General features: G+C 38.6%; 1 protein-coding gene and 1 long non-coding RNA gene across 2 annotated transcripts; both read right to left on the minus strand.

Annotated features, from left to right (window-relative positions):
- Positions 1 to 137: 137 nt before the first annotated feature.
- LOC130010830 (uncharacterized) lies at positions 138 to 9,742 on the minus strand. The gene is made up of 8 exons (XM_056098915.1): positions 9,661 to 9,742; positions 8,902 to 9,258; positions 7,925 to 7,960; positions 6,806 to 7,051; positions 5,458 to 5,589; positions 3,851 to 3,955; positions 3,179 to 3,416; positions 138 to 2,244 (listed from the first exon to the last, which is right to left on the minus strand). The coding sequence occupies exons 2-8, from the start codon at positions 9,221 to 9,223 to the stop codon at positions 1,953 to 1,955; spliced, it is 1,371 nt and encodes a 456-aa protein (XP_055954890.1). The 5' UTR covers positions 9,224 to 9,258; positions 9,661 to 9,742; the 3' UTR covers positions 138 to 1,952.
- Positions 9,743 to 10,558: 816 nt separating this feature from the next.
- LOC130010831 (uncharacterized) lies at positions 10,559 to 19,642 on the minus strand. Its single transcript, XR_008786102.1, has 5 exons — positions 19,530 to 19,642; positions 14,179 to 14,349; positions 12,945 to 13,105; positions 11,228 to 11,341; positions 10,559 to 10,650 (listed from the first exon to the last, which is right to left on the minus strand). It is a non-coding gene; the product is annotated as an uncharacterized LOC130010831 (long non-coding RNA).
- Between the last annotated feature and the right edge of the window lie 2,123 nt (positions 19,643 to 21,765).

Consider the following 21,765-nt stretch of genomic DNA (forward strand, 5'->3'; position numbering starts at 1 on the left):
GACGAAATAGCACACATGCTTTAAAGTTCCAGTTTAGCATATTGAAATGTTTTGAAGATTTACTTAAAGGAGTGTCACCCTGATAATCCCGACAATGTAAGTCGGTATATAAAAATGTTTATCCAGGCACTTGGGAATATTGGGGTATTTTGCAGGTTTATTATCAACCTCAGAATTACATTAAAAGGCACCACATCTACAGCGTCAAATAAATGTAAACCATTTGTACAAACGTTAAAGGAGCTAAATCGCTAACATTTGGGACCTAGAAATTCACAAAAGTGGGTCGCAACGCATATAATACTGTAATATGAATGTATATAAACTTATTTACATTTAATGGTTTTCATTTTTACTCCAATTTCAAATCAGTTATGTTCGACGAAATAAGTCAGCAATCTCAATCGAGTGCAAATTTCTAGCGTCTAGTTATTCTAGTCTACATAACTCCATTTGATTTGGTGCAAGTTGTCTAGCCTCGTCCCTCGAGTCTCTCAATACAACTGGGGCTGAAGCGCATTCTGGTACACGATTCGTGTACCAATGTTAAAAAAATTATTTTATCTGAAATATCGGATATCAGAAGCTCATCTTTTCCCGGTAAGTTTACATCATCAATGTGGATTTAAATTGACCAATAATTCGTGTTTTCGATGTCGAAGATTTTGGAGGATTTTGAGTTACGGACTTAGGTCCTTTAACGTTTTGGGGGGTTGGATGGCTGAATGGTTAGCGTGCGCGCGCTGTATCATAAAGTCTGCCATTGAGTCGACTGGCGTGGTTTCGAATCCCCGGTTGTACGTGGCAAGGAGTAGGGTCGCCTGTCCAACCTCGTGGGTTTTCTCCGGGTCCTCCGGTTTCCTCCCACTGCTAAAGACCCCTACGTACAAGCGAATTATGTAAATAAAATAAAAAAACATATGTTAGTCCCGAAATGACCTAGTTTGTGTCGAGTGGACGTTAAACCCCATTTCTCTCTCTCCCTTTAACGTTTTACATAATATACTCCGTCATTTGGTCCGCCATTTGATCTATGACTGATAGATACTAGTAACTCCCACTCACTACATTGACATAGTATTGTAAATTCGACATCAGTTAAATATCGTTAAAGCTTAAATTGCACTTGCTACATAATTTGCTCGTTGGACAATCAATTTGCAGCGTTAAAATTGAATTAGAACTGTGAATTATTTTCTATGTTGATAAGAACTGGGTTATCACAATCCGTTTGATTTTAAAATTTGATGCCCATTTGATGTCGATTACTTGTCGACCCAGTAAACAAAAAATGAAATTACATTAGTAGACAAAACGACTTCCGTTTTGATCATAGAGCCAATCCAAATAACACACGGAATCGACGCTTTTGTAACCCAATTCAAAGAGGTCTAGGTCCTGAAAGTTTAGTGGACACATATAGAATTAGACGAAAGGAACTTGTAATAATACTGATTACGGCCTGGAGGTCGGGTGTTCGATCCCTGCATTGGCCGAGAAAGTTCATCCAGATTTTCCGGCGTGGTTCTCCCTTGTCAGTGATGCAGGACGGAGGGGCTGACAAGGAAAGCTGTCTAGTCGTTCGGATGGTACGAAAAACCGAGGCCCCGTGTACACATTGGCGTGCACGTAAAAGATCCCTTGGCAGTTGGAATTCGATATAAGAGTAGGCCGTAGTGCCGCTGTCCGGGCAAAAATTTCCCTCATAGCACACTGTATGGCGTATGCCCGTCTTCATTAGCCCAGTATAGGAGCAGAACAGTAGGACGTTAAACCCCATTTCATTTCATTTCATTTCAATACTGATTACGAATGGCTTTTTTAGGCCTAATGCAAAGAGGATTGCTCCTTAACGTTTAGTAGAAAATGAACAATGTACATATATATAATTTGACGACAGAAGCTTACATCATAACACATCATAACACATCACTGCTTCTTTCCAATACCAATTACGAATAGCGTTTGGGACTCCGTGGCATTTTTGTTAAACGCACAGGAGAAGAAGGTGGTTCTATTGTGCGTGTTGGGGAGTGTATTGGAGAAGGATTAACTTTGGTCATGAACTGTCGTCGTGGTCGTTCAAGGCTAGTTGAAGGCATCTCTTCGGATACATAAATAGTTGGTATGGGGTGGTTTAGGTATTCTGTCTCTACCAATGATTTGCAGTATGGGCTGGAATCAATCATCGACATAAGCTTACTAACTCGATCGTAAGGTGGAGGGGGATCAGAGTTATCTTCCCTGAAATGACATCACATTTTTTTACGTCAAAGAAAAAGAAAAATATCGTATATCAGGTTACAGAACTGTGATATTATTGTGGTTAGACTGAACTAATTCAAAGTTACGAACCTTCACGGAGTTTACGCCCATGTGACCAAAAACATTTGGGACAAGAGATTTTAGTTTTCTTGCTGCATCAAAATGGAAGATCATCAAGTGTTCATCAAAAGTGTCCTTTCTACTGAGTGTTTCAAATCCAGATTTAAAACAAACCAATTCAAACGTTATATTAAAATTGTGTGTAGAAAGCACATAGAGCATACTTCAAGAATGGAACTGGCGCTATACAAATGTTCATATTATTATTATTTTTTTTATTATCATTATTATTACTATTTTAGAGCTCCACTCGACACTAACAACTGGTACAATTCGCTTGGGCATAAACGTCTAAGCAGTTGGGTGAGGTGGAGCACCGGGTGAAACCACGAGGTTGAGCAGACAACCCTATTCCTCGTCATCTACTAGCTTCGGATCGAAACAACACCACGTGACTCAACAGACCTTAAGATTTAATGCGCACACACACCAATCCCAGTATGGAACCATGGCACTCTAAGGGTAATAGATTAAGGGGAGAGACGGAGGGAGTGAGAGAGAGATAGAGAGAGAGGGTTTAATGTCCAAACGACACAAACCAGGTCATTTCGGGACTAACATATGGTTCAGTTTTATTTCAATAATTCGCCTGCGCGTAGGGATCTTTAGCAGTGGGAGGAAACCGGAGTACCCGGAGGAAACCAACGAGGTTGGACAGGCGACCCTACTCCTTGTCACCTACTACCGAAGAATTGAAACCCCGCCAGTTGACTCAATGACAGGCCTTATGATACAGCGCGCACGTGCTAACCATTCGCCCCCCCCCCCAAATAGTTTAAGGACAAATACGTACTGTATTGAGTATATATTATCAGATGCGAAAGGTGATCTTGTTTCTGGTCCAGTTGACATCCCCGCTGTAGACACATGACCCAAAGGCATCTCTGCAGACTTTCTACGTTTACGAGCTTTGTATCGTACAACAGCTACAGTAATAAAAGCAATAATTAGAACAGCCACAACGGTCAGTGCTCCCGAGTAATACGTAACGGATTTTAAACCAAGCCTGGCTCGTCTTTCCGATTTACTTTCTGAAATAAATGAAACGTTTAAAACAATTACAGCATATTATACGCTCACATTTGTCATTCGCGTTGTCTTTTTTAAAGAGCGTAAATAATAAATATTATCTATAATATTTAAGATAAAAAACACAAATCAGGATTCAATATTGGTCCATTTCAATCAGTTTCAGTGTTGTTATATTACCGTGAAAATATCGTCTTCTGGTATCCAATATTTAAGACACAAGCAATATTTTTAAAATAGTTCTCTATGGTCACGAGCGTCATTTGTAATGAACATAGCAGACCATATCCCTCCAGCCAACGCAGAAGTGTGTGTGTGTGTGTGCGTGAGGGAGAGAGAGAGAGAGAGAGAGAGAGAGAATATAAAATGTATACGCTCTAGCATATCGATTCATCTAGTTTAAATGAAATGCCTCTGTTAATAAGGATTTGTTTACCTTTTAGTGTATTAATCTTTACTAGAAAGATACAGTTGGCGATATTTCCTTCGTAATCAGCTGTTTTGTAAACTATGGTATGTTCTCCTCGTGTGAACACCTCACCTATACAAAATATACAATTACTAAAATAAACACAACACGTCCCCCTATACAGAATATACAATTACTAAAATAAACACAACACGTCCCCCTATACAGAATATACAATTACTAAAATAAACACAACACGTCCCCCTATACAGAATATATAATTACTAAAATAAACACAACACGTTTCACATAAAGACGCATTAGGTACGTATTAGTTAAAGAACTGATCTTTCTTGCTATAATAGTTATATTAAAAATACATTATGTAAGATTTAGATAAAGAGCTGGTCGTTCTTGCTATAATAGTTATATTAAGATACATTATGTAAGATTTACATAAAGAGCTGACAGTTATCTCTACAATAAATCAAATATAGGTCATGACAAATGATTATATTAAAAATTACTTTATTCTGAGCATAGTTTGACACGTCTCGATTATCCAGTTGTAAAACTGGCGGGTTTTCTAATCCATCTGAATCTAGATCATCCATATACACGAGGTAGTGAACGCGTGAAAGGACCTTTAATAATTGGGTACAATAGAACAGTACACGGTGTGTATACCTACCTTCTTTAGGACCTTAAATAATTGGGTACAATAGAACACTACACGGTGTGTATACCTACCTTCTTTAGGACCTTAAATAATTGGGTACAATAGAACACTACACGGTGTGTATACCTACCTTCTTTAGGACCTTAAATAATTGGGTACAATAGAACACTACACGGTGTGTATACCTACCTTCTTTAGGACCTTAATTAATTGGGTACAATAGAACAGTACACGGTGTGTATACCTACCTTCTTTAGGACCTTAAATAATTGGGTACAATAGAACACTACACGATGTGTATACCTACCTTCTTTAGGACCTTAAATAATTGGGTACAATAGAACACTACATGGTGTGTATACCTACCTTCTTTAGGACCTTAAATAATTGGGTACAATAGAACACTACACGGTGTGTATTCCTACCTTCTTTAGGACCTTAAATAATTGGGTACAATAGAACACTACACGGTGTGTATACCTACCTTCTTTAGGACCTTAAATAATTGGGTACAATAGAACAGTACACGGTGTGTATACCTAGCTTCTTTAGCCCGATTTGGAAATGAAATGAGGTTAAACGTTCTACGGCATGCCATGCAGTGTGCTATGAGGGGAATTTTGTCCGGACAGCGGCGCTACGGCCTACTCTTTCGCCGAATTCAAACTGCCAAGGGGTCTCTTACGTGCACGCAAATGTGTACGAGGGACCTCGGTCTTTTGTACCATACGAACGACTAGCCAGAGGGCGTGCACCTCTGACTAGGTGAAACCACGCCGGAAAATCCGATAAATATTCTCGCCAACACCGGGAGCGAACCCGCGACCTCTAGACTAGCGAGCCAGCGTCTTACTCACTTAGCCACTGTGGCTCGTAGCCCGATTTGTACATACAAGTAGAGAGTTAAACCCCATTTGATTTCATTATTATTAGTAGTATTAAGCTATTAAAATACCTGGGGTATTTCTAGAATTAGGATGTATAGCCAGTCCAACATTGTCTGTAGCAACAGGAACTGTCCAACTCACTTTCTCATCTGTCGACGTTATATCTGATGGACAACTCGTGAACACCGGCGGTTGACGATCTGAAATAAAAAGAAAGCTAATAATTTAACAACACGCTACTTTCTGAAATGAACAAAACTTAGGCCACATAAAATTTCTTCGGTACGGGTGGGGTTGGGCAGGGGCGAAAGGTTAGCGCGTGCGCTTTGAATCATAAGGGCCTGGTTTCGATTCCCCGGTTGTACGTGACAAGGAGTATGGTCGCTCGTCCAACCTCGTGGGTTTTCTCCGGATCCTTCGGTTTCCTTCCACTGCTAAAGCCTCCTGCGCGCAAGCGAATTATTGAAATAAGATTGAACCATATGCTAGTTCCGAAATGACTAACCCCATTTCTCTTAATGTAACCAAGTCTCTAACTCAATATCATCCAAAGTCTTCGACATTGAAAACAGGAATTATCTGTCAGTTTAAATCACGACTGATTTTGTGATCTTACAGGGGAATGATGTCTTCTGATATCCAATATTTAAGACAAAATAAATATTTTACTTTCGTGTACCATAATGCGGGTCAGGCCATTTGTATCAAGGGACTCGAAGAACGTGGCTAGGTATATTCCGCAAGTCATGTAAAAAGGCGACGGCATATTCTTATCTGGAGAGTATGCGCAATAAATACTATCGGTATAGACTGGAATAAGCAGACGCTAGAGATTGTCAATCGATTTAGACTTCTGGCGTATTACGCCAAAGATAATTGATTTTAAATTAGAGTAAAAACGAAAACGATTGAATGTATGCGTTGCTACCCATTTGTGTCAATTTTTAGGTCCAAAATATCAGCGATTTAGCTCCTTTAAATCAATACGCCGGATGTGACGTTATGAGGTGAACTGTTATTCACTGTATATAGGCAAACAATGTGCGTGTTATTATTAACGACTATGTGGGGGAATCTGCTTATAGATATTAAAATTATATGTAAACTCTTTCAATGCAGGGGGGGGGGGGGATTGGATGACCGAATGGTTAGCACATGCGCGCTGTATCATGAAGCCTGTCATTGTGTCAACTGACGTGGTTTCGAATCCCCGGTTGTACGTGACAAGCAGTAGGGTCGCCTGTCCAACCTCGTGGTTTTCTCCGGTTTCCTTCCACTGCTAAAGACCCCTACGCGCAAGCGTATTATTGAAATAAAATTAAACCATATGTTAGTCCCGAAATGACCTAGTCTGTGTGGAGTAGACGTTAAACCCTCTCTCTCTCTCTCTCTGCCAGTGTTATTTTGTGAACTTACCCCTGACTCTGATCTGGAAAGAACACGTAGCTCGATTTCCCATAACGTCCATAGAACTAGTAGCGGTTACTGTAAAATAATTAGACCCGTCCGGACCAATAGTAAACGTTGTAGCAGAATAAGTTACGTCCAGATCGTAGTTTAAATAATCTCGAGATTTTAATTTGATTGGTAAATCAACTGAGTTAGAATCAACTGCTAGATCGATCTCTATGTTGGTTGCTGGACAGTTAGTAAACTCTGGCTCTGTAACAACAATATATAAATGGGAATTAATGATTAGAATAATAATAATAATAATAATAATAATTCAGTCAGTCTGACTGCTCCGTGGCGTTTTACAATGTAGATATGATTATAAAAAACATACAAATAAACAAATGAGCATTTAACGACTATTGTCTGCACCGACAAGGCTACCGAAGAAGGGCATAAGTCATGCGCGAATATTTAGTCAGGACAGAGGTGCTACGATCTATTATTATTTCAAATTTCAGCTGGTAATGCATTTTTTAATGTGCACGTAAACATGTACACGTAACACCATTTGTCCAACTGGACACTCATGTCACTCTAAATACACTTCCGTGTCACTCTAAATACACTTCCGTGTCACTCTAAATATACTTCCGTGTCACTCTAAATACACTCATACTCTCATCATATCACTCTAAATACACCCATACTCTCAAGTCGCTCTAAATACACTCATACTCTCACCATTTCACTCTAAATACACTCATACGCTCATATCACTCTAAAGTCTAAATACACTCATACTCCCATTATTTCACGATAAATACACTCATATTATACTCATATCACTTCCCGCTCAATACACTCATATACTCACATCATTTCACTCTAAATACACTCATACTCACATGTCACTCTAAATACACTCATATACTCACATCATTTCACTCTAAATACACTCATACTCACATGTCACTCTAAATACACTCATATACTCACATCATTTCACGCTAAATACACTCATACTCTCATCATTCCACTCTAAATACAATCACTTTAAATACACCCATACTCTCATGTCACTCTAAATACACTCATACTCTCATCATTCCACTCTAAATACACTATGCATTAGGAGTTTACCTTTATATTCTTCCCATTGTACTTGAGCTTCGCCATCTACAGAAAAAATATAATATAATCATACAAAGACATAATTAATACAATAGAACCACAGCAGAAGCATAGAATATCGGTTGGCTTAGGAGAGCACCAGTACGAACATAGATAGAGCACCCAAAGATCCCTTCACCCATGGATTGAAACTTAAAAATAATTTAAAAAGACACTGCTGGTGTTATCAAGTCCTAAATGGCTGTAAGACAGTAGTAGGTCTAGCTTATGTATCTATGTGGGTAGGGCAAGGTGGACGTATTTAAAGAATATTTAGTCTCTGGTATATGTATATGGTTGTTTTTCTTGTAACGAATCGACTTTCTATAGTAACGAATCAACTTTCCATAATAACGAATCGACTTTCTCTAGTTCGTTGGCACGGTCTAGTGATATTGATAACTGTAGCAAACTTGATTATTGAGATCGAATTCGTACGCCTGGATCCCGAAAATTGCATCATTCCTTGTGAATTCTGGATCAATTCCGGGAAACTTCTGGTTCGTGACGCAGTCCCTTACACAATACGTGGCATATAGAAATGGATTTAACGTCCTAATGTTCTGCCAACACCTGGATCGATTCTGGGACCGCCTATGTACACCTTGCAGTGCAAGTAAACACTCCCTCATAGCACACTGATTGGCATGTAGCTGTATCATAAGGTTTGTCACTGAATCAACTGGCGTGATTTCGAATCCCCAGTTGTACGTGACAAGGAGTAGGGTCGCCTGTCCAGCCTCGTTGGTTTTCACCGGATCCTTCGGTTTCCTCCCACTGCTAAAGACCCCTACGCTCAAGCGAATTATAAACATAAAATTGAACCATTTGTTAGTCCCGAAATGACCTAGTTTGTGTCGAGTTGACGTTAAAGCCCATTTCTCTCTCTCTCCCTCTTTCTCCCCTCTCTCTCTCTCTCTCTCTATCTCTCTTTGCTTTATACTTACCAATACATCTAGCACAGCATTCACCTGGTACGATGTTAGCACAGTCAGGACGGATAGCTGGACACGGAATGTAGGTACAAGTAGCTCCACCATATTCCACATTGTTATTAGGATCATAACACGTACAGACCAGACAAGTCGTTGGTTGAAAACTCTCCTCCAGATAATATTTAGTATTATTCCAGAGACAAAAATCATCAGTAGGTATCATACAGGCCATTCCACAACCGGTAGAACAACATTTGTGAAAGCCACTACAATCTATGTCATCATAGCAAGTATCATCACATACACCAGCATTTACTATCATCGAACTATGCATTTGGGGACAATAACCGGGCTTTTCTTTGTAATTACCTGAAACAATCACGGCAATATGTAATAAATAACAGCTTTATTTAACATAAAATGTGCGAACTGTAACAATTACTATGTCGAGAAAAAAACGTTTAACAGCAACCATTTTACTGGAAAATGAAATGAAATAGGAGTTAACGTCCTACTCTAGTGTTCCAACTGGGGTAATGATGCAGGACGGAGGGTCTGACAAGGTAAATTCGTTCGGATAATACGAAAAACAATTTTAGTTAAATGGAGAAAAACTAGAAATTTCCTTCCCTGATTCCATGATAGATATTTATAGTAATTCTTTACTTCTTGTATTTTGGTTGACTTTTTCACCCCCTCCCCTAACTAATTCGCCCCCCCCCCCCCGTAACTAATTCTGTCAACCTCTCCCCTAACTAATTCGATACATACTGTGTTCACAATAGCTACCACTGTATTCCTCTGGACAAAAGCATGTTGGTCCGGACCACTGAGAACCAATTACACAAAAACCTCCGTTTAAACATATGTAGGGACAATTGGCTGCAATGTATAGTTTAAAATCATTAGTTATTTATACAATGTCCAGACGCAAAGAGTGATAATATGCCCATACAACTGCCACGTCTCAACTGCAGCTTACACGAAAGGAACACTTGCATACTGATCAAATTTCATGACTCCGGAACAGAAAGTCACAAAACATTTTATAGCAATATAATTCATACTCTGCCAAAAACTGTAGGACCTGTCGTATTGACAAAGTTTTGGTAAAGGGAGGGGGAATAAGTCTGAAATGGAAAGTCGCTGAAAGCTAAATCTCGATGAAGATCATCATCTGATAAACCCTATCTCATGAAAAAAAAGCTTATATCGCGTTCACAAAGTTTTCGGCAAAGGGGGCACAACTCCGGAACGGAAAATCGTGGAAAGCTGAAAATCGATAGAGTCTTCGTCTCACGGTCATAATGCTTTACACCGAATTTTAAAAGAATCCGACAAAACATGTAGGCTCTATCGCGTTCAAAAGGATTTCGGAATAAATGGGCATACCTCGCAGATAGTTGCAAGTCACTAGGGTTTGTCCTCTCATGACCACGATGTTTCAGACCAAATTTGAAAAGAATCCATCAGAAACAGTTACCTCTGTCGCGTCCACCGGACAGGGTAACAACATATTGGAGGACGCTGCAGAACCCTGTTCGGTTAGTCAGCTGATCCCTTTACAGAATACCAATCTTCACCAATCTAATTTGAGATACCAGAGAATAAAAATATTAGAAATATTTCCAACCAGTTGTCAGATTTGATACATACGTATTTCACACTGCATGCCTTCGTAGCCATCTTTACAGACACATCTGGGAGCTCCATCAATATAATCACACAATCCATCATTCTGACAAACTGGGTGGCATAAGACTGAAATAAAAAATAATATTAGTAATATTATTATACTAACAAACACTATATTACTAGCAAACACTATATTACTAGCAAACACTATATTACAAGCAAACATTGTATTATTAGCAAACACTGTATTACTAGCAAACACTATATTACTAGCAAACACTGTATTACTAGCAAACATTATATTACTAACAAACACTATATTATTACCAAACACTATATTACTAGCAAACTCCATATTACTAGCAAACACTGTATTACTAGCAAACACTATATTACTAGCAAACACTATATTACTAGCAAACACTATATTACTAACAAACACTATATATTACTAGTATACTAATATTATATTACTCGTATACTAACAAAATAACAAACATTATATTATTAGTATACTTGCAAATAGTATATAGCCCACATCCTAGCAGACACTGTTTTACCGTGTGGGTTTTCTCTGCCCCCACCCCTTTCCCCACAAAAACCATTGCTGAATACCCCTACAAGCAAACGAGTCATTGAAATAAATGCTTTACCCGAAAGTCTTAGTATATGTAAAGTGGACGTTAAACCCTATTTAACTTACATGTTTCACAATGTTGCCCAGTAAAGTCATGCTTACAAACACACACCAATCCATCATCTGTGTTAATCGCTGTTCCTCCATTATAGCACTCCAGTGTTACCGGTTCCACACTTTCTATACCAAAACAAAATATCAAATTTCGTCTTTAAAGTTGCATTATATTAGATTTATATCAACAATAAAGAAAAGGCGTAGAGTCCAGTACCTTGGAAAATTCAGGAGAAATAGACCAGTTTGGTCATTCTGGGGTCTATTTTGGGTGAGTAACTCAACAATCTCTTGGTTATCCAATGGAAGTTTGGTCCCTATTGGAAATAAGCAACGGATGTTAGATACGCCAGGCTTTATGAGCTATCCTAAGTAAAGGTCTCTTCACGACACCATACCTATCATATGCTTGTCTCATTTCGCATCCCAATTATACAATGTACCACATAGTTCTTATTTTCATATACATATCTGAATTTATTGTTATCACTTTCCCAGTCGAGCAATGCGGCACTAGTTCTTATTATAATACATTAATTTATTGTCATATCGTAACCTTTACTTGAAGAATAAATCAATAAAAAATAAATAAAAACAGAAGTTATTAGTAGCGGAACTATTTCTACATGTAACATAGGAACCCGTCTCCCTTAAAGATTCATTATGTTAGAATACTTTAACAATTTAAATAAAGAGTTGTTAGTCCTTGTCATAATAGTTCTAAAATAGATAATGAAAATTGAACATATTGAAAATTACAGTTAAAATTATTTATAGTCTAGATTGTCAAGTATCTTTGCCCCGAAAATGATCAAAATCTCGATTATTATATAGCTCGTTTGTTCTAATATATGCTATATTAGCCGGAATCAAATTGCTTTTCAAGGGGGCGGGAGGTCTAAAACAGCCCTTTATGAGAAAAGTGTCACGGTCGGTCGTTTTCTTTATCTTTTATCATCGGGTGGTGGGATGGAATTGGCATTCAAAGAGCGAGATAATGATATAGACATATTTGATATCACAATTAATGCTTTGCATCAATGAAATTGAATCACAGTGTGATCCTATTTCATTCATAATAAAAATTGACGTCACACGGGGAGTGTTGGATTTCTCTCTTTAAAAAGCTAAGTGTATATGTTTGCCTACGTAATTTAGAGACGATGATGACATCATGCAAGGTCATTAACCGGAACCTGTCAAACCCCCTCTTGCAATATTTTCCTTGTAGTACACTGTATAGTTTAGGCCCGACTTGATTATATATTTGAAATGACTGTAAAGTGAAATGAATATTACCGAATAGTATAATATTGGACATTTTGTAAAATGAAATGACCTGAAATGGGGTTTGACGTCCTAATGTTTTGCTCCTAGACTGGGCTAATGAAGACGGGCATACGCCGTACGGCCTACACCTATATCGAATTCCAACTGCAAAGGGTTTACACGGGACTTCGGTTTTTCGTACCATCCAGCGACTAGACAACTGTCCTTGTCAGGCCCTCCGTCCTGCATCACTGACAAGGTGGAACCACGCCGGAAAAGCCCGATGAACTTTCTCGGCCAACGCAGTGATCAAACACGGGAACGACTAGACAGATGTCCTTGTCAGGCCCTTTGTCCTGCATCACTGACAAGCCTGATGAACTTTCTCGGCCAACGCACGGGACCTCGAGGTTAGCGAGCCAACGGAAATGGTTGTAAAGTAAAATTATAAATAACTTACTTATTGTACATCGGTTTGTGACCGGATCCATCATCCATCCTTTACAACAAGCATCAGAACATTTATAATATCGACATTTGAACGTCTGTGTTTCTAGACATACTCCAGTTCTGGGAGCTGGTGAGGAGATAAAGAAATCAGCATAATCTCCGTGATGAAACCTTAAAAACAAAACATGATATCATAAAAAACATGAAATAGGTCATTCATCCGGACGGAATTGACTAAGACGGGGCCTCCAAATATGGTAGGCTCACGGGACCTCCAAAGTAATCATTGTTGTAATGAAATAGGTCATTCATCCGGACGGGATTGACTAAGACGGGGCCTCCGAGTATGGTAGGTTCCCGGTTCGCGAAGTTTGGTGTCCTCTTTATATTGTTTTATGAATTGGTAAGCAAAACAGGCTTGGGTTTCTTGGTACTCAGAATATACTCAGAAAACATCATTTACAGTCTTGTGCCCGTTACTAATATTCTCTATTCGTACACACTGCAGTTATAAATAACGTCGTCCAATGTGTATCCGTTACAACTGTAGTTATAAATAACATTAACATTATGGTTATGAATAACTTCGTCCATTCTTTATTCGTAAACATGTCTTCATTAACCAAGTCGGAGCAGAACAGTAGGACGTCGTTCAACCTGTAATCGTAAACACCGTGACTTTGGATAACGTCGTTCAACCTTTAATCTTAAACACCGTGACCATGGATAACGTCGTTCAACCGTTATTCGTAAACATCGTGGCTATGGATAACGTCGTTCAACCGTAATTCGTAAACATCGTGGCTATGGATAACGCTGTTCAACCGTAATTCGTAAACACTGTGGCTATGGATAACGTCGTTCAATTTTTATTCGTAAACACGGTAGCTAAGCTGCAATCCTTATTAGTAAACACAGTGCTTACGAGGTAAACTTTATTGGTTAACATTGTAATTACTAATATCGCTTTCATTTTATCATTGCGAACAGCGACGGTATAAAAACACAACGTTTAATTTTTTCGTGGGGTTTGTGGTTTAAGATAGGATATAACTAAGTCAGCCCCCTCCGCCCCCACCGCACCCGACTATTAAACCCAACAGAAAATGAGTGCTTGCGATGGCTATAACCGTTGTGTCGATTCGTTCAAAAAATAATCACTAAGCAAAACTCCCCTTCTGTGCCGCCGCCGCCCCCTTCGTCCACTAAACCGACCTGGCCGTCTTCGCCAATGTGATCCATACCAAGCATAGTTGTTGGAGGTCGTCTCATAGTTAGGTGAAGTTGTTGAGTAAACACTATTACAGGGTACGGGCGTTTCCCGTGTACATGCCCGGTCCTCCACAGAGCATGCATTACACATATTTTCCGGGTGGTTTGGGGAAAGCCCCTGCTCCATATCTTCTGATGATCGCCTATAAATATAATAAAATAATGTTAACACTGTCCGGAGATTGCATTGTCATGAAACGAAATTTTAACGTCCTACTTTTCTGACTAATGTAATGTGCCATAACGGCCATTTTACTCAGCAAGTGGCTTTTCCACCTTCTCTTCATCGTAGATGGGACCAGAACGGGATAGAGAAATGGGGTTTAACGTCCACTCGACACAAACTAGGTCATTTCGGGACTAACATATGGTTTAATTTTATTTTAATAATTCGTTTGCGCGTAGGGGTCTTTAGCAGTGGGAGGAAACCGGGGGACCTGGAGAAAACACAAGAGGTTGGACAGGCGACCCTACTCCTTGTCACGTACAACCGGGGATTCGAAACCACGCCAGTTCATTCAATGACAGGCCTTATGATACAGCACGCACGTGCTAACCATTCGGCCATCCAACCCTCCAGGACCAAAACGGAGGTTCCCAACCTGATTAAAACACAGACCCTATTTCGTTTCGTTTTTTATAGTTTAAAATTTCGTTTTACATGTCTTTACTACACTACGATCTGGAAGAGTTGTTATCATTGACGTGTTCTGAATGGTGTGAGGTATTAGCCAATGAAACGGTCTGTTACGGCGAGCTTTAGGCGTGTTTTGCACGGAACTGTGGGTAATCCACTAGTAACATCAATGCTGGTTGGTTAATCAAAAGTCTGACGTCATAGGGTCAAAAGCCGATCGTATGACCTCTGATGCAACCTATCACTACAACCGATCAGATTTTCATGAGTGTAGGCCATGGAAAGTATGAAAAAACAATCGAAATATAGATTTGTATTTTAATCAGATTGGGAGGTCACGTGTACACGTTGGAATGCACGTATAAGACCTCTTGACAGCTGGGATTCGATTTGAGACTATACCGTAGCGCTGCTGTCCGGATAACAGTTCGACCATAGTACACTATATGGTGTATGCCCATCTTCAGTAAAGTCTGTCCGGGAGACACTGTATAGCGTATGTCCGTCTTCAATGAAATCTTTACTCCTCATCACAAAAATAAACTCAGTATTTTACCCCTCCTATAAACGAACACAAAAATAAACTGTATACCCCGTCGTATACCCCTCTCCTCCTCCTTAACACAAAAATAAACCGAGTTGTATATCCCGCCTCGTCACAAATCTAAATTAAATTCTATACCCCCCCCCCCTCAATGTAAATCTAAACTATATAACCCTCCTCATCACAAAGTTTAAACTGATTTCTATACCCCGCCCCCCCGCCTCCCTCGTCACAAACCTAAACTGATTTCTATACCCATACCCCCTCCCGTCACAAATTGACTAAATTCAATATTCCACCCCCTCACAAACACAAACTAAATTGTATACCCCTCCTCCTTTATAGAAATAAACTAAATTCCACATCGATCCCCATCACAAATACACCTTGGGCAGGGGGGGGGGGTAAGACTATGGCTAGAATATTTGCTCTTTAAGTTAGCAGTATTATATTAATTAATATCTTGGCTAAGTCGTATCTAATGCACTCAAGAATGAGTGACAGATTGTTATATAAACAATTGTTATAATTTGGTTAACATAAGCTGGTTCCATGGGAATGAGAATATCATCTTTAACACGTGATCGGAAAATTACGATTGTATCATTTGGCTTAATTAACCAATCTCTATAATTATTCACATCATATTTTACCAATTAGATAATTGAAGGTCCAAAACCCAAAGCTACCAAACTATCATATTTATGAGCATTGGTCAGACAGCAGCTTGATTCCTGAAGGGAAAATATGTAGCAATTTCTATCAGCAGACTCGCTACTAAGATATGTAGTAAGAAAAGATGGATGGGTCATACCCAGATGTGGCGACCGGTGTGGCGTCGTCCGCTCTCCACGTCTGACAGAAAGACCCATGTTGCTACATATTTGAATTGGTTACCGTAACTCAAGATCAACCTTCAAGGGATCTACATATTTGATTTGGTCTCCGTGACTCAGTTTCGACCTTTAGGGTGGAAAAAAGAAATCTGGTGGAAAAAAAATTGGTGAAAAAAAAATCTGGTGGAAAAAAATTCTTGATGGAAATATTTGCAAAATTAGGTAAATGCATAATTTCTGAAAAATTAGACGTGTTATGTTGTATAACAGACCACATAATATTAAAATCAGGTTACAAATTAAATGTGCTTAAAATCTAACCGCATAGAGAATAAAATATAGTTATTTATTAGTTTTGATATGCAGATATATAAACAATATAATATCATTAGTTAGGTAAACTCGACCTGTAGTAAAATTAAACTAAAGTGGGTCTAGGGGGTAGGTTAAAAAAAAAATTGTGTATAACTAAGGAATAATGATAAGGAAACGGAATAGGGAATAAAAGAAGGAATTAATGTTGTCTCCGGATCAAAGTGGGAAGACGACAGAGCTAAGGATGAAGTTTATGAGTGATTACCACCTAGTTTCCATGTTTGGCTGGCTTTTTCTACTTTGATTCGTTAAAATGTGTGTTTTTGTGTCGTTCGTATATGTGTTTAGCTAAGTAGAGCTAATATAATTTTGAGACACTTAGTCCAAGTTTCAAAATTATGGTAGTTTAACTTTTAAACTGGTGATCAGGTGATTAACTTAGAGACTCCTTAGTGATAAGAAAAAGCAAGTTTTTTCATTGTGAAAGTATGGTAGCTGAAACAGACCAATAAAAATCCCAGAAGAAGAAATGGTTTACCAATTTACCAAATTGAGATTTTCTTAGACAGAATTTAAAGTGAAACCTGAATTTTATAGAGAGAGAGATATATATGGGGTTTAACGTCCACTCGACACAAACTAGGTCATTTCGGACTAACATATGGTTTAATTTTTTTATTTCAATAATTCGCTTACGCATAGGGGTCTTTAGCATAGGAGCTTTATAAATTAGAAGTGATGTGTTATAGTATTTTGGAATTAGGAAACTTGAAGATTTAAATAAAACATTTCCAGTTGTGTTTTCTGTGTTTAGGTGAAAGTGAATTTTGATAGAGCTTTTGGGGAGTTTTTGCATGCGACTTTTGATTTTTGTTTATTTGCGTTTTCATTGATACTTATATTTTTAGAACAGATTGACGCAGATTGTGATCTATGTAATCTTGTATGTTAACCATATGCATGTTACATGAATAATTATAGTAAGAAAATATGCATGACCCATACGTAGAATGTGGCAACCGGTTTGGCGTGGTCCGCTCTTCACGTTTGACAGAAAGAGCCATGGTGCTACAGGGAAGGGGTAAATAGAACTGTAGATGGTTTTGGGAGAGAATTGGATAGACAATTTGCTTCCGAAGATTTTCGTACGTTGCACACTCAAGTAGGGAGTATTTTTGATTTTCGACGACAGAAAGGGTACACGGATTACATAACCATTGTAGAACAGGTATATTTTTCTACACCCCTCTTTCTATCTCCAGCTGATGTGAGCTCAGTCGGAGAGATGACATGGCACTTCTGTGATGTTTGTTAGTCTGTGGGGGTTAGCGATTGAGGTTTTAACTAGCGTATAAGTTCTTAATTTGTGATGATTATCATTAGGTGGATAACATGCATCTGTTTGCAGTGAGTTAAATTTAGTTTCAAGTGGCATTTGTAGTTTAGGTTTTGTTAATTGATTTTTATCTATGTCAAAATAGTTCAGTGCCTAGGTAATGGAAGCTAGTCAAGACATTTTATAGTTAGATTTAGCGATTTCGGCATCCGCTTTAAGTGTTGCAACGAGGAGGCGGGTGGGGGGTGTCAATAGAGCTTTGAATTGTGAGAAGTCGTTTATAGTAGAGCAGCAGGCTTTTATAGATGTCGAGCTGGAGTGGAAACAACACTACTCCAGCTGGACACCCTATATTAGTGGTTTTGATTTACTAAAATAAGTAACTCCCAGACTGTCTCTGCTCTGTTACTAACAAACACCACAGAAGTGCCATGTCATCTCTCCGACTGAGTTCACATCAGCTGTAGATAGACAGGGGCGGGGGGTACAAAAATATATCTGTTCCACAAAGGTTATGTAACCAGTGTACCTTTTCTGTCGTCGAAGATGAAACACATTTTCCATTTGAATGCACAAAGTACGGAAATCTTCGGAAGTAAATTGTCTATCCAATTCTCTCCCAAAATGACCTACAGTTCTCTTTCATCAATACATATATTTGAAGGTTCTAATATATTCTACATGCATTCGTACAGATTGTAGTCATGTTTATTTTCTTTCTTATTGTTGTAAGCGCACTTTCTAAATTACATTATAAGATTGAATTAGGTATTATGTTCGATTTAGGCCTCTTTACGCATCGCCTTTGAATCAGTAGTAGACAAGGCAGCGTTTATCTATGTTTATGTATGTTTGTTCCAACGTGATATTTCATTCATTTCGTAATTGTATGCTGCAATAAACTTACTTATATTCCTCCCCCACAAAAATAAACTAAATTCTATATCCCCGCTCACAAAAATAACAAAATACTATACCACCCCCCCCCCCCATCCCCGAAAAAAATTATACTAAATTCTATATCTCTCTCATTTACAAAAATAAACTAAATTCTACCTAGCCCTCCCCTCATGAGTTCTATATCCCGCCCTCAAAAAATAAACTAAATTCTAACCCCCATCCCCTCCGCTCCTCTAACAAATAAACACAATTCTGTATCCCACCCTCTCACGAAAATAGACTAGACTAAAAATACATATCCCTCCAAATATAAATTTTATTTTGAAGAATCTGAATTCTACTCCCCACCCCACCCCCACCCCCAGTCAACACAAAATCATATTAAAAAATGTATACCCCCATATCACAAAAAACCCAACTAGATTCTGCATTCCTCGCTCTAACAAAAATAAACTAAAAAGTTATATACACCTCCATATATAAATTTTATTTTGAAGAATTTCAACTCTAAAACAGCCCCCCACCCTCCGGTCAACACACAATCAAATTAAATTCTATATCCCCCACCCCACCCATATCACAAAAATAAACTAAATTCTATATACCTCCCTATCACAAAAATGAACTACACTAAATTATAAATTCGTTCGCCCCACCCGCACACCTTTAAAACATCACCTAAACAATACCCCCCCCCCCCCACCTCCACTTCCACCCCCACACTCCCATCTCAAAATTAAAATAACTATACTTACACATATCTGTTTCCCTCGGTGATTATTCCCGTGAAAATAATTAAAATACATGATATGAGATAGGATATTGTCATAGTATCACGCGCACATCAACTTAACGTCTACTACTATAGGACGTCTGATTGTTTACTGGTACCTGATGTGTTATATCACGTGATCAAGGGACGGTGTTATTGTTGACGAGTTGATTTCTACGTCAATATAACCTCTCTTTCTGTTTGATATTCTGATTATCATTCCGATTTTAAATAACTTCTCATAGAACAATAATTCATTTTGAAACGCCTAGTCAGAGATATTAACGGTCCGCTCATTGGTCGGTGTGGAAATCAATACTGGATTTCAAATTTCAGATTCTATTCTGACGTTCATATAATATAAATAAAATCTCGATTTTCATTTAAATATATGTTATAATAAAACGAGAATCTATCTATACTAAATATATTGGGAGGAGGCTATGATCTAGAATGTCGTGCTTCTACCGCTAGCTGGCCGGTCATCTCTGGCCTACAGTCGCGGTTTCGATCTCTGTTGGCTTTGAGACCTGAACGACCTCAACCTCGTGGGTTTACTTCAGGTACTCCGGTTTCCTTCCAAGGGAAAAACCCTACGCTAAGATAATAAAAATGAATACACGACAGGTTGTCTGCGATATTGCCGTTGCAAGAATGTTTTAAATATTGTTTATATTGTCATTCTATACCTAGAGCGGTCATGATGGCTAAGTGAGTTACGAGCAGGTGTTGAACGAGAAAGCTCCCAGGGATTTCCTGCGAGGTTACCCCCTTGTTATTCATGTAAAAGTCGGATAGGACAAAACATCCGAGGTACTATGGCCGTATACACAAAGAACGGTTGGCAGTTAGAATTCGATGACCGACTAAACGTTCCCTCGTAGCATACTTCTAGGCGAGAGAGAGAGAGAGAGAGAGAGACTAACAATGGTTCAATTTTATTTCAATAATTCGTTTACACGTAGGGGTCTTTAGCAGTAGGAGAAACCCAAAGTACCCGGAGAAAACCCACGAGGTTAGACAGGCGACCCTACTCCTTGTCATGCACAACTGGGGAATCGAAACCCTGCCAGTTGAATGAATGACAGACCTTATGATATTTTGCAAAATGTTTATTGAGATGATATAATTCATTAAAATTATCACCATTTTACAGGCTGTGAAATAAGGTAAATTAAAAACACTATTTTTGTTTATGTTCATCATTTTTAAGTATTTAAAAATTAAAACAAGGTGTTAAAAAGAAAGGAACCATTTCAATGTAATTAAAATTTAAACTCGAAGTAAGTTTTTTAAAGTGCATTACCTCCAGAAGGAAGGTGATTAAAAAGCTATTTAAAGAAAGTCTAATTGACTATGACTGTTCGTTGGAAACTTGCTTCGAAGGGCGAAAGGCTTAAAAGTTCACGCGCTAACCATTTGACTATCCAATCTTCACACCTCCAGGCGTATGCCTGTCTTTTTTACCACACATACGACTTTTATTTTGTACGTCTCATTCGCTGACTTCCTCCAGTGTGAACATAGCTAAACTGTTATAATACGACTTTTATCGTGTACGTCCCATTCGCTGAGTTCCTCCAGTGTGAACATAGTCTAACCGTTATATATACGACTTTTATCGTGTACGTCCCATTCGCCGAGTTCCACCAGTGTGAACATAGCTTAACCGTTATTATGTTTTGTTAAAGTTGAATTTTAAAATGTTTAGTTGGTGTTTATGTTGAGAATGTTAAAAACTAACATGAACTGTTTCATTATTAATCAGCTGTGTTGACGGAACAACAAGTTGATGTTAGTCCGGTCAACAGACGCAACCCTTCCCACACCAGACTTAAACAAACTTTAATACTAACTTCATCAACAAGTCACAAGTCAACGAATAAACATTCCATTCAATTCGTTCTTCAATTAAACAATGGGATGGGTTGATTGGATTAACGTTGGCTTCCACCGATTGTGATATCGCAGGAGTGGACTGTGGGTTTAACTAGACCTGTATGGTGACAGAATAGAGCCTGGTCAACTAATAAATTGGAATGAATAGGTGTGTGTGTGTGTGGGCGTGTGTGGGGGTGTGTGGTGGAGGTGGGGGAGGGGGTCTAATGTGTGCGATTTAGATCACAAGGTCTGCTAAAGAACCCGACAAGGAAGTGAAATAAAATTATGCCAATCGTTGGTCCAAAAATGTCATAAAAGCTACATGAAAGTTTGGAAAG

This window comes from Patella vulgata, chromosome 2, assembly GCF_932274485.2.
Source record: "Patella vulgata chromosome 2, xgPatVulg1.2, whole genome shotgun sequence".
NCBI classification, from domain to species: Eukaryota; Metazoa; Mollusca; class Gastropoda; family Patellidae; genus Patella; species Patella vulgata.

Excerpts from the sequence above, each read along its gene's own strand:
- LOC130010830 (XM_056098915.1), bottom strand. The coding sequence starts at position 9,223 with ATGCATAGTTCGATGATAGTAAATGCTGGTGTATGTGATGATACTTGC. Across the intron at positions 5,590-6,805 it reads TTTCCAGATCAGAGTCAGGG|ATCGTCAACCGCCGGTGTTC; the intron begins GTAAGTTCACAA and ends TTTTTATTTCAG. Across the intron at positions 3,956-5,457 it reads TAATTCTAGAAATACCCCAG|GTGAGGTGTTCACACGAGGA; the intron begins GTATTTTAATAG and ends TATTTTGTATAG.